The sequence below is a fragment of the Branchiostoma floridae genome, chromosome 4 (genome assembly GCF_000003815.2).
Source record: "Branchiostoma floridae strain S238N-H82 chromosome 4, Bfl_VNyyK, whole genome shotgun sequence".
Lineage (NCBI taxonomy): Eukaryota > Metazoa > Chordata > Leptocardii > Amphioxiformes > Branchiostomatidae > Branchiostoma > Branchiostoma floridae.
Window position 1 is genome coordinate 19,783,537 of NC_049982.1, and position 11,828 is coordinate 19,795,364.

Here is an 11,828-nt window from a genome sequence, read left to right on the forward strand (position 1 = left end):
ATCAGAGGAAATAGTGCTAAACAGGTAGGTAAACAGGTGGAACTGGCTTCAGTTCTGAATCATCAATCATGATGCGAGGTGGGTGGTATATCTCCTGTGGAGCTGGTTGGTGGAGAACTTCTGTCTTTTTCAGGCTGATTTCGAGACCAAACAGTCTGACTGCCTCCGCAAAGCAGGAAGTTACACGCTGCATGGCAGTCTCAGAATGTGTCACAAGGGCAGCATCATCAGCGAAGAGTAGCTAAAAGTATGAGTTGCTCTAGGGTCTTGGTATGGGCCTGTAGTCGCCTCAAGTGAACCAGGCTACCATCCATGCGGTATCTTATGTAGATGCCGTCTTCGTCGCCGAGATCTTCTGTGGCCTGTTGGAGCATCACACTGAAGAAGATGGTGAAGAGGGTTGGGGCTAAGACACATCCCTGTTTCACCCCGTTGGTGATCGGGAAGGACTCTGAAAGGTCGTTCCTGCTTCTGACCTGACCACGCTGGCTCTCGTGCAGCTGGATGACCATGCTGAGGAACTTTGGTGGACAACCTAGGCGCTCCAAGATCTGCCATAGGCCTTTCCTGCTCACTGTATCAAAGGCCTTCGTCAGATCCACGAAGGTGACGTATAGACCCTTGTTCTGTTCACGGCATTTTTCCTGGAGCTGCCTGAGCACGAAGACCATGTCGGTGGTGCCCCTGTTAGCTCTGAAGCCACATTGGCTTAGAGAATACTACACCATCACCAATCCATCTACCAAAAACCATTGCAAACCTTCCAGCCGTTCTTGACATGTACCCCACATAATCTCCAGAGTGAAAACAGTATGGCAACAATACCTCCATCTTCATGGAGGTAAAACATAACAACTGCAGAAAACATGATTGTATGGATTCCACTTCACATTCTGGCGTAAGCGAATTTTTACGTAGACATATTTTCCCATTTTGTTGAATGCATATAGCCCATGACTGAATATTTCACGGAGGTATATGTTCTAGAGACTATATCTTTAGGAAAGAAAACCCTTATACATCTTGGTTACATGAGATTGAATTGTCTAGTTACAATAGCTTTAAAGTAATGCATCAAGACACGAATATCATTACTCACATATTTATCTTTCGTTCAGTCATGATTTCTAAATCAGCCTTGATTTCTTTGGACGGAACGTGGCTCCAATATGTACTCAACTCAGTACTCGAATCTCCTTTTTTATCTTACAGGGTGTGCCCAAATGAAAGGGGGAACAAGGCAACTGCTCCTGTTTCTAGCAGGATACTCTGTGGGCTTTGTTTCGTTTGTTTTATTCTCAGATGTCATGAGAGTCCACGTGGGAAAAAACGTCTCGCCAATAGTTGTGCAATCAAAAACAGACACAATGGTGGCTAACAACATCCCTTATACTCTAAGGGGAGACTTTCTGAAGTAAGTGTACTGTACGATTTCTTTACGATTCGTTCCATTGGTTTAACCAGCTGAGAATTCAGCCAGCTATGTCAAATCTACAAATATATTAAGCCCTGGCTTCTGAAAGTAGAATCGACTTTGATTGGTCTTGTAGTGCTTTTTTTTAAATATTACATGGTGTATGAAAATATGTAATAGGTACACATTCAAAAGCTACACGTACATGCTCCAGAATTTGTGCCCCAAAGCATATTGTGAGTAATGCGACTCATTGTCCAATCTTTAACCCTATTCAGACAGGGGGCGTCTTGAGGCCTGTGCCAAATTCCATGATGCATAACGCCTAAACGGCTTACGTAATCTAGAGCCACCAAAATACAACGACTTTCATCAATTCAGTTGGCAACAATTTAACAAAGTTTGGAAAGTATCGACGTTTTTTGTTACCATGATAACCGTTGTAGACTGGCATTTTTGACAAAACAATTTTTCAGGTTTTACTGCTACATCACTACTATTTGATTGCATGTCATTAAGTATATCTTTCATAATGTATTATGCGTACATTTTTCTAATGACGTCAGAATGACGTCGTATTACGTCATAACGCAGTCATATCATTCCAAATGTCATATGGTACGCTCAATCATTCTCTAAAAATTGTGGTTATATAATATTATGTTAAGTCGTTTAAAGGAAGGCCGTTAAAGCCACTCCGTCCGTCCAGATTGAGAAAAAAAGCCTGGTCTGAATAGGGTTAAAGCATTCTCAAATTAATAATTGGTAGTGTTATCAACACAATAAAAGCATATGGATGACGTCAGACTAGAGAAAACAAAGAGCATGTACTTTGCATTTCTCTTAAAGTGCCAAGTATTAAATAAAGCGTTTTTTCTATTTTAGGAGCAAATTGACGAGGTGCAATTGTACGGAGGGAAAAACACTTACAGTAAACTTTCAGGCCATTGACCCCGAGGAGCTGAAGGAAGTGAAAGATCGACGGAAAGCAGAACTTCAAAAATTTAAACGCAGGTTGATAATAATTTTGCAACAATTAATCTTGCGTAAACATTTTCTAATCTTGGAAACTCGTAATGGTAAATTCCCCAGGGGTGCGCCTGTTTGCTAATTTCATTTTCATTTATGCTGACCCAGAACACGCTTGCCGTGTAATGAATTACAATGGTGCCAGTAAGGTATGTATTGGGCTCTCAAACTGGAGAGGCATCGGCTTGTGTAGTCATACTTAGACGTTTTCTTTCAAGCTACTCATCAGGGTTCCCCCGTGGTTCACGCTAATCCATGTTTTCCACCCCCGTTCCTCATGGTGACTCTAGTGGCAAATTTAAGCGTTTCTGCGATCTGCCTTTTATTCCGAGCAAATGATACCTGAATAACGTCTTTATTATTGGGTGGGCCGACTACTCTCTCTTTGCAGCCAGGGGCTGAATTGAATTGAGCATGGTTGTCGGCCACCCATTTTACCTCAAACCCGGGAACTCCGTTTAACGTCCTTTTTGAGGGACGGCCCTTAATTATGAAAATAAGCCCCGGTCACAAAGCGCGTACAATTTCTTGCGATTGAGGTTTTATGCGCAGTATAAGCGTAGTGCGTCGTAAATCAGGGAAGAATCGAAAGCAATGGTTTAAATATATAAAGCCGTGGTCACAAAGGACGTAGGGCATCGTACGACGAGGCCATAAGAGCGTACATGCGTCAATTGCGCAGTTAATCATAGTAAATCGGGGAGCCGAAAAATAGAGCTCAAACTTTTTTAACATGTTCAAAATTTCTCCATCGTCGTACGTTCTTTATTGCCCCATAGCAGACTTCATTGCGACATTTTTTTCTGATGATGATGTCGTTAGAGATTCATAGATTTTTAGCATGTTGTGATGGCTTGAGTTTTCCCTGATATTGTCGATGTTGACGAAAAGAGAAACTACATCAGTCGCAACTGTTCACAGTAGCAACCAGAAAACAGCGCGCCCGTAAAATAGCCTGCCTTCAAGGCTAGGTTTTCCACGTGGCAGATTGAGTATTACGCGCAGGTGATGAATACAATTGTTTGATTTCTACATACACGTGAGTTCATGATTAGATCAGAGTTCAGCTCTCGTCGGTCTCGGGTCGGTTTACTATAACCGTAACCAAGGGGACAACTGGAATAGAAACCCAGGCTCTATGAGTCGGGATTTCGGGGTGGCGTCGTTGGTTCTGATATAATGCTTATGATATGATTATGATATATGTCTGATGACATTTTTTCTTGATAGATATCATCAGAAAAAAAAGCATAATGATCTTAGAAAAAGCCTGACCCGTAGAACCGGCAAGCAGGCCGATATAACCATAACAGTAACGTTACATGTGCTTGATTTGAACTTCTGTTTGTAAGTGTTATGGTTTCTTTGGTTAAAGAAGAACAAAAACGTTCAGGCGGCTATTCAAAAGACACATTAATGAAAAATCGTCGCTTGAAAAACTTTGAACATCATGCGATGCTCTGCGATGGTTGATTTTGATTACGATTTAGCTGCGATTTAATGCGATCATCGTGCGATATGCGGAATATGCTATCGCAAGAAATCATACGCGGTTTGTGACCGGCGCTTATACCCCTGTCACATTTGGTGAAAATTGATCGGACGACGATTCTGCGAGCTCTTATTGACATTCTTGTGAGTAAGACGTCTGATACGTCGATGTAGGTTAGACATCCAGGTAATAAGATACGCCAAAAAGTAGTTACTCAAGCAACTGGATATGGTTTTGAAAACTACTTTTTGGCGTAAGACGTCTGATGTTCTCACGATCGTCCCGCGATTTTTCGGGATCGCCGGCGATTTTCCGGGGTCGTACGATGGTCGCGGTGCAGCGAAACATGTTCTTAACATGAGCGACAAGTCGCAGGTGATCTCCGAAATCGCAGAGCGTGTTACCGAGTCGCAGATCGTGCCTGCAAATCGTGCGTACCTCGCGAGGGTATTGGTCGACATTCGACATTCTCTGGATTCTTCCTCAACGGAGACGCACTCTTCTGGCACCTTGGTCTGTGCACTTTTTTGCTTTTTTTGGCCTTCTTTCTCGGCGCCATCTTTCATGCTTTATGCACACGTTGGGCGTGGTATTTAGGGGTGTGGTATTCAGGACATCTGCCCAAGTGCAACTATGATCAATCATTGTCCAGTTGATAGGCGAGCACAGACCTAGCTATTAATCATCGAGCGCAAATTGGATGGCGAACGCCCGTCAGTCGGGCGACGTTTGCGCGACGTACGCCCGACTTCCGTTTGCAAATATTGAATTGCTGAGAATGTGAGGGTAATTCTGACATTGTGTATGTGGTCCCTGTGGTAGTATGTAGGCTGGCTTTGTGACACACTTTGTTTTCTTGCGTCATTTTCATTATGCCCGCGCCTTCCATTAATTGTTTAAAAAGATTTCAACAACAGAATAAGCAACATTATCATATGGGCCAACTGGACGTGGGCCAATCAGAAGGCCCCATTTCATGCTGGTTATGACGCCGTAACAGCCGTGCATTAAATTTTTGATTATCACACGTGTGCATTAAAAACTTTAGAAAAGAAAGTTTAAACCAATCAGAAGGACAGACAAACAGCACGCTGGCCAATCAGAATGAGATATCCAGGAATCGTCCATCTGCCAAGATAGGGGAATAAGTACAGGCATGGCAGGGGGGATGGCTCCCTCTATTAACATCGGTAGTGCGTGTTCCTTTGTTCAAAGAAAACATTTGCCGTCTTAAAACAACATTGAATTACCTATAATATTTAAGACAATAAAATCTATTTCAAGTCATGTCCAATTTAAACTGCAACTGGAAAATAAAATTATTTGCACCCCCGCCCATTCAAGTTCAGACGACAATAACACCACGGTCCGCCATTGAGTAGCGGTCATGTCGCTGGAGGACCAAAATGCTACCTTTCTTCGGAGAAGTCTTGTCTGAGTTCGTAGTGAACGAGATTCTCAAGAGCTGTGAAGCACGGGGATCCCGGAATGCCTCAGGAAAGCCGGCAGAGATTTAGCGCCTGATACGAACGAACTCGACAAACTGGAGAATGGGCGAGTGGAGAAATACGGAGCGTGCAACAGTTTGTAACATAATGAATCGACTTTGTTCTTATTTCAATCCTTGGAACAGAAATACATTTCACGTACAAGTTTTATGTTGTTCAAATTCACTGTTCAAATTTATGTACTGAATAAAAGATGTATGTTTTATAAAGAATTTGTCGCTCCTACTCAACCGGAAACTCTACTCTACTCTACTCTTGAATGGGTCAGTGTGGGTATGATAATAGGGTTAATGACCCACATGTTCCTCGGTATATATGGTGTCATAACGCCTGGTCCTTTGCTATAACCACCTCATATAACCATTTTAACCGTTTTATTCGGTGGTTATAGCAGGGGGCGGGTCATTAACCCTTAATTAATTGCCTTTTTGTGAGGAACGTTTTGTGTTACCTTGACCCCGTGCAAGGGGTCATGGGAGGTTCATTATCATAGATTTATTCACCGGCGATCGCACGAGCCTCGCTTATATGTGACAGGGACAGTTTTGGGGCGCACGACAAATACGCAAGACTCCCTGCGAAGATCTCAAAAAACCTTCCAGCGATTGCGAAGTACGTCCGAAGATCGTATATAATGTGACAGGGGCATAACGGAGACTAGGTACTAATTGTAACCTGAGTGAAGCGAGGAAGTCGTGTAAAGTGCCTTTCCCAACGGTACAAGATCAGTAACACATCAACGGATTCGAACCCACAACCCTAGATTAACGATGTAAATAAAAAATATTTTACATTGTGGTGGTGATCACGTTAGCAGAGTCTATTTATGGGCGATAGAAATCTAAGGGTGCCCCATTCTGAAAAAGGTTGATACAGTACATTTTACCATGGAAAATTGTGATCTTGACCAGTTAACAGTGCTATATTTCATCCGTCAGGTATAGATATAGATATGACATGTTATGACATAAGAACTTGTTATTTTTCAGAAAAGAGTCTTCCAAAGAGACCTTGTTAATCGTGAACGGATCTGTTCCTCTCAGTTACCCAGCACAAGGAGTGGTCGTTGCCCCACATGAACCAGTATATATCCCAGGTAAAGTAACTTGATGGAAAGATGAGTTATAACTGAACGGTTTGCTTGTTATGTTAGAAATGTTTGGAAAATAATTATTACATTAAGATCAAAAATACAAACTTTTATTTTCTTGTAAAACAAGATTATTTTTCTCTGCATGTCTGAGAAATATCAAAATAGAATTATCTTGATTAAAATTCTTCGCTCGAAGACGAACATTTCTATTAAACACAAACTATTCTTTGTATAAGAAGAAGCAAAACTATTTTCCGTAGTGTACTTACGGGTCTCACTAAATACCGAGCACAACCGAAAACAACCTGAAACGGTCGAAAACAACCAAAATCAACTCACTAATTAACCAAAACAACCGTAAACAACTTTCACTAGTTACCGAAAACAACCGAAAATGACTTGAAACTATGGAAAACTACCGAAAACAACTCTACACAGCAACAGATAACAGTCGCAAACAACCAAACGCGACCGAAAACAAACTATAATAAAAAAAAGCATGTGAGAAAGAGAGAAATATTTCATACTCATTTTTATTCTACTTTGAATTATTTCAATGGGTTATCATTCTATAATTTTTATTCTATTTTGGACAGAACTTAAGCTAGGACAGATTTGCTCCTGTGTACGGAACAGCGGATGATTATAAATGAAATATTACCAGAAAACATAAGAATCACAATGACTTTTGACATAGAAAAACCAAAACTATTCCAAACTATCATTCTTGATAAACTATATTTAGGGAAAGGACAAGACAAAACCAAAGGGTAGATTCCATAAAGTACTCGACATGGTTCAGACAAGAAACGTGTGTGTGTGTGTGTGTGTGTGTGTGAAAATGATTGTGTGCAACTGTAGGAAATTGTTAAAGCCATTGTGCAAATTAGAACCCAATTCACATACTTAACGGCACTATTGTACTATTTCAACAGGTGACATATGTAACTGACAACAAGATGAACATTCCTGGGCAAAAATATTCTATTCAACTGAATACCTAATTACACAAAATTGTTGACAAAATGCTATAAATCTATGTAGTAAGTGAGGGAATGTAATACTTTTGGCAATCTCATTTGCGTTTATGATCATATCTTACTTCAGGCAAAATGGTCTAATTCATTTGTGGTCGGTGATCGACTTATAACATTTACGCAAATAAGGACCGTACCTTCACGATTGATTAGAAACAAAATACAGTTGTAAATGTTTAGCTTTTTAGGTGAAGGCAATGGGTCATCTAAAGTACTAGGAATAATTTCTTCACTTAATATTCTGGGTTTATGTCGTCCAAGGAAAGTTGAGGCCGTCATTTGGTGGGCGGAGACTCCCTGGCGGAAACAAATTTTGTCTTTTTGCAATTTTTATAGCTTTTTTCTATTATGTCATTCTACAGGTCTCAAAGTTGCGGATGACACCGTGCGTGATGACTACAAGGTAAGGCTCGCGCCGCGCATTGAATACATTGTTTAACATTGTTGAAATAGTTAGAAATACAATGATGTTAACTTAATCGTACGGTACATACACAAATTTACTATAGTTAGATTGGTTCATATTTCCCTGTTTTGAACTAAAAACACGTCCCGGAATAAAACACGATCGACCGCCTACATTCTCGTCTTCCTGTACTCAGGCACATACAACATATCAAGGTATGATATATTCCCGCATCTTTGTCAGGTTCAACTATTGTCGGCCGAATTCGGGGTGTTGGACATTGGTGCGACAGTGCCCAATGTGGATGTCAATGGCCTGGGGACTACGTCACTGACCATGAGTAGTACGTCTCTGGCACATCTCAACCGTCAGCTAGAGTTTGTGGTATATGTCAGCACCGTCTTCGACATAGATGCCAGGGAATATGGTAAGGAACAACAATTAATCATGTTAAGTAACAATCAATCTATTGTGGATAGCAAAGGAGTTCAAAGATGCCATGCGTCCCTAGAAATTTGGATTTTTGCCTCGCCAAGAAGGTTATATTTTGGTTGGAAAATTTTTGTGTGTCCCAGTATGTAGGTCAATCTCATATAACTTGGGCACCTGTATACCAAGATGCGGGGGGGCTGCAGGAACGCAAAGCACGTTGAACAGACGGTATCAAGGAAGATCTACTCTATACAACTGATTTGAGTTCATTTTAGTTTTTTTCACTAACAAACCTCAGAACAGTTATTTTGTCTTTCAGTCCACTTTGTTTACATGCAGCACGAAGCAATCATCCCTATCATTATTCGTGCAAGGAAGCCACCAATTCTCTATGATACTGGAAAAGGTATATATCAAAACTTATCTATGAGTAGCAAAGTTATCATTGTTTGGAAGCTCATCATATTGTTACTTTTTTAAGTTAAATATGCCAGATAACACAATTAAGACGGGATTTTGAGGCTCGTGTCAACTTTCATGTTACATAACGTATGAACGGCTAACGCTAGAAGCACCAAATTTGGTGACTTTTTCTAATATTTAGTTGGCAGCAGTTTGGAAAGTTTGGAAATTGTTCCATTTTCTTCTGTTGTTAAGGCAAACGATGTTGTTGACAGATATATCAAAATGAAATAGTTCTCAAACTATTTTTCGGATTTTCTTGCTACATTACTTCTACTTTATTACAGTAATAAAATCTTAAGTAATGAAGTATATATTGGTAAACATACCTACATTGCCAAATAAACCAGGTTTGTTATGTAGAATGTTGTCTGTAGACAAATGCGTTGCTCATTTCATTTTATAATTATAAACTTGGAGTTCATTTATAAAATTTCGGCATGAATTATGCAAATTAGATCCCAAGTTACAATTAATTGATATCAAATTGTATCAAGCATTACTTAAGCTATCAGCATACCAAAAAATCATGATGATCCTATGATCCATTCTTGACTTATCGATTAATGTTGGGCTTATTACGATAAAACATGTTGTTGAACATACATTTTATCTAATCAGCAAACAACCTTTAGATTACCTAGTCATCAGGTTATCAACAGCAAAAGGCACTCTAAGAGGACATTCGTCTACATATAAAATGAGAATTGTTTTGCTTATAGATTACTTTTCCAATCTATAATTCATATTTCGTAGCGTTGCAAACAAAACATCCCTAAGCTAATTTAATTCAATAACAACGATTTTTGTACTAATATACTAATAGAGCATCGGTTTGCACAGCAGGTGAAATACACGACAAAGTTACAGCCGTCACCAAGACCTTCCTGAGGTATGGATCAGTGAGACTACTCCTCCGCAGCATCCAGAAATACTACCCCAGAATGCGAGTAGTGGTAGCAGATGACAGTAAACCTATCGAAGACTTACAGTCAGAACATGTAGACCATTACGTCATGCCTTTTGCATCGGTGAGTATCTGAATATATGGTTACATTTCGCATAGAACACCTTGGGGAATCTCATAAATTTTCAATGTGTACTAGTTGTATCTTTACTATAAATGTTTCTTTTGTAACCCATCGGCCTTAGATACATCATCTACATAGTCATTTACTTCATGTTCAGCATCATGAAACTTGCCCAAGTGCGCCGGGGTTGTATCGATGTCGGTCACATATGTTTATTATTCGGGCAATTTGCTTTCAAATAAATAAATGTCTTGCTTCTGTGTGTAATTAATGAGAACTTGCACCTTGTAGGGTTGGTTTGGTGGAAAGAACTTGGCGGTTTCCCAGGTGACCACTCCTTACCTTTTATGGCTGGACGATGACTTTGTCTTTACTGAGGATACGAAACTGGAGATAATGGCGGGAGTCCTTGACAACAGCAATTTGGACGTGGTAAGATCCGTGATTTTTCTTGTATTGACTATTGCATAACACAAGGCCAAAAATCCAAACTTTTTCCTGATCACACAAATTCCAACCACATCTCCCAGCGTTCACAAAAAAAAGCGTACAAATGGTCTCGCCGGGTCGTTTAAGTCATTGTTCATTCGTTCATCGCTATGTTGTTATATTGAAATCCATACTACAGTATGGGATTGCAATATATTGTTTTTTTACCTGCATGTATGCAGGTATGGTTTTCAGTGGCGTGGGAATTTTTGGAAGCTGGGGCTTTACGGCGCTGTATCTTGAGAACGGATGGTGCGAGCACAATGATTTTTGGTACGTGGGTTGGGGGTGGTAGCTTGACACTCAGGTTTGATTTTGGGCCTCCTGGTGCTTGAACTTGACATTGCAGGTGGCATTTTTTGTGTTTTTTGGGCACTTTTGGCGCTGTATGTCCGGAACGATACGCGCCATTGCAACGATTTTTGGTGCATGGGTGGGGGGTTGTTGCCTGTTGCCTAGGATTGACTTTGGGCCTTATCGCGTTTGAACTTGACGCGGCAGGTCGAATTTTGTGTCCGGAGGGGGTTTTCCGGAGTTATATCTTCTGAACGGATGGTGCGGGCACGATGATATTTGGCACATGTGTTGACGGTGGCTGAATAATTCTCAATTTTTATTTTGGCGCCCTTGGTGCTTGAACTTGACATTCCAGGTTACCTTTTGTGCGGGCACGGCGTGTGCGCTTTATTTCCGGAACGCAAGGTACCATTGTGTTGCTATATTTGGTACGTGGATTGTTGCTAGTGTCCTGGTGGTCAGGTTTGATTTGGGGCCTCCTAGTGCTTGAACTTGATACTGTAGGTTGACCCTGTTTTCGTGTGGTTGGGGCATCCCCCCAATATCTGCTTGGTTGTGAAAACAGGTGACGGTTGGGTTTACATGTAGAACCATCATCTTTTGTGCTGCAGTGGCCAGTGTGTCACCTTCAATGTATCAGGTTACTTTGTATCAACAGTGTCTGACCTGCCAGATGACATACTTAGTCTAGTATCTGCTGCTGTATTTGTTAGGTACAGTTTGAGTTTGTTTCTTAGTCCGAGTTTGTGGTATTTTGAGAGCTGTGTAGTACTGAGTTTAAAGTTCTGGTACAAGTTCCTTTACCCTGTTTGGCAATCAGCAGGAGATACAACTTTCTAAAGTGGAGGAGAAATGTATAGAGCTTGAGTGTAAGACAAAGGTATGTGTATGATTTTTCCTGTGTTTTTTGTTGTTTCTTTGGGGATGCCATTTCCGTATTGTATGCAGGTAATTTGTAGTTTGGGGCTAGTCATATTCGCTTGATTTTTGGGCCTGCTTAATCTATAGTACGGACAGGGTTAAGTGGTAGAGGCTTTGTTCTGTTTTAAATTTGGTATCGTTTGTTGCATTTTGTCACTGTAAAAATGTGATGAAATTGTTTCCCCCTCTAAGCAACTGCTCATTGATTTTGGGGGAT

General features: G+C 40.7%; 2 protein-coding genes across 3 annotated transcripts in view; one reads left to right on the forward strand and one right to left on the reverse strand.

Moving 5' to 3' along the window:
• LOC118413616 overlaps nucleotides 1–671 on the reverse strand; it is a 1,437-nt gene extending 766 nt beyond the window's left edge. Inside the window, exon 1 of the mRNA XM_035817142.1 lies at nucleotides 259–671. Coding sequence (XP_035673035.1) covers nucleotides 259–671 — 413 coding nt within the window. The remainder of the gene's footprint in view (nucleotides 1–258) is intronic.
• Nucleotides 672–1,059: 388 nt separating this feature from the next.
• LOC118413880 (beta-1,4 N-acetylgalactosaminyltransferase 1-like) overlaps nucleotides 1,060–11,828 on the forward strand; it is a 14,775-nt gene continuing 4,006 nt past the window's right edge. The window contains exons 1-8 of one of the 2 annotated variants that reach the window (XM_035817480.1): nucleotides 1,060–1,414; nucleotides 2,300–2,428; nucleotides 6,433–6,539; nucleotides 7,936–7,976; nucleotides 8,223–8,406; nucleotides 8,731–8,817; nucleotides 9,717–9,904; nucleotides 10,196–10,336. In XM_035817480.1, the coding sequence (XP_035673373.1) occupies nucleotides 1,170–1,414; nucleotides 2,300–2,428; nucleotides 6,433–6,539; nucleotides 7,936–7,976; nucleotides 8,223–8,406; nucleotides 8,731–8,817; nucleotides 9,717–9,904; nucleotides 10,196–10,336 (1,122 nt within the window). In that variant the 5' untranslated portion in view covers nucleotides 1,060–1,169. The remainder of the gene's footprint in view (nucleotides 1,415–2,299; nucleotides 2,429–6,432; nucleotides 6,540–7,935; nucleotides 7,977–8,222; nucleotides 8,407–8,730; nucleotides 8,818–9,716; nucleotides 9,905–10,195; nucleotides 10,337–11,828) is intronic. The other variant, XM_035817481.1, reaches the window with a different exon arrangement.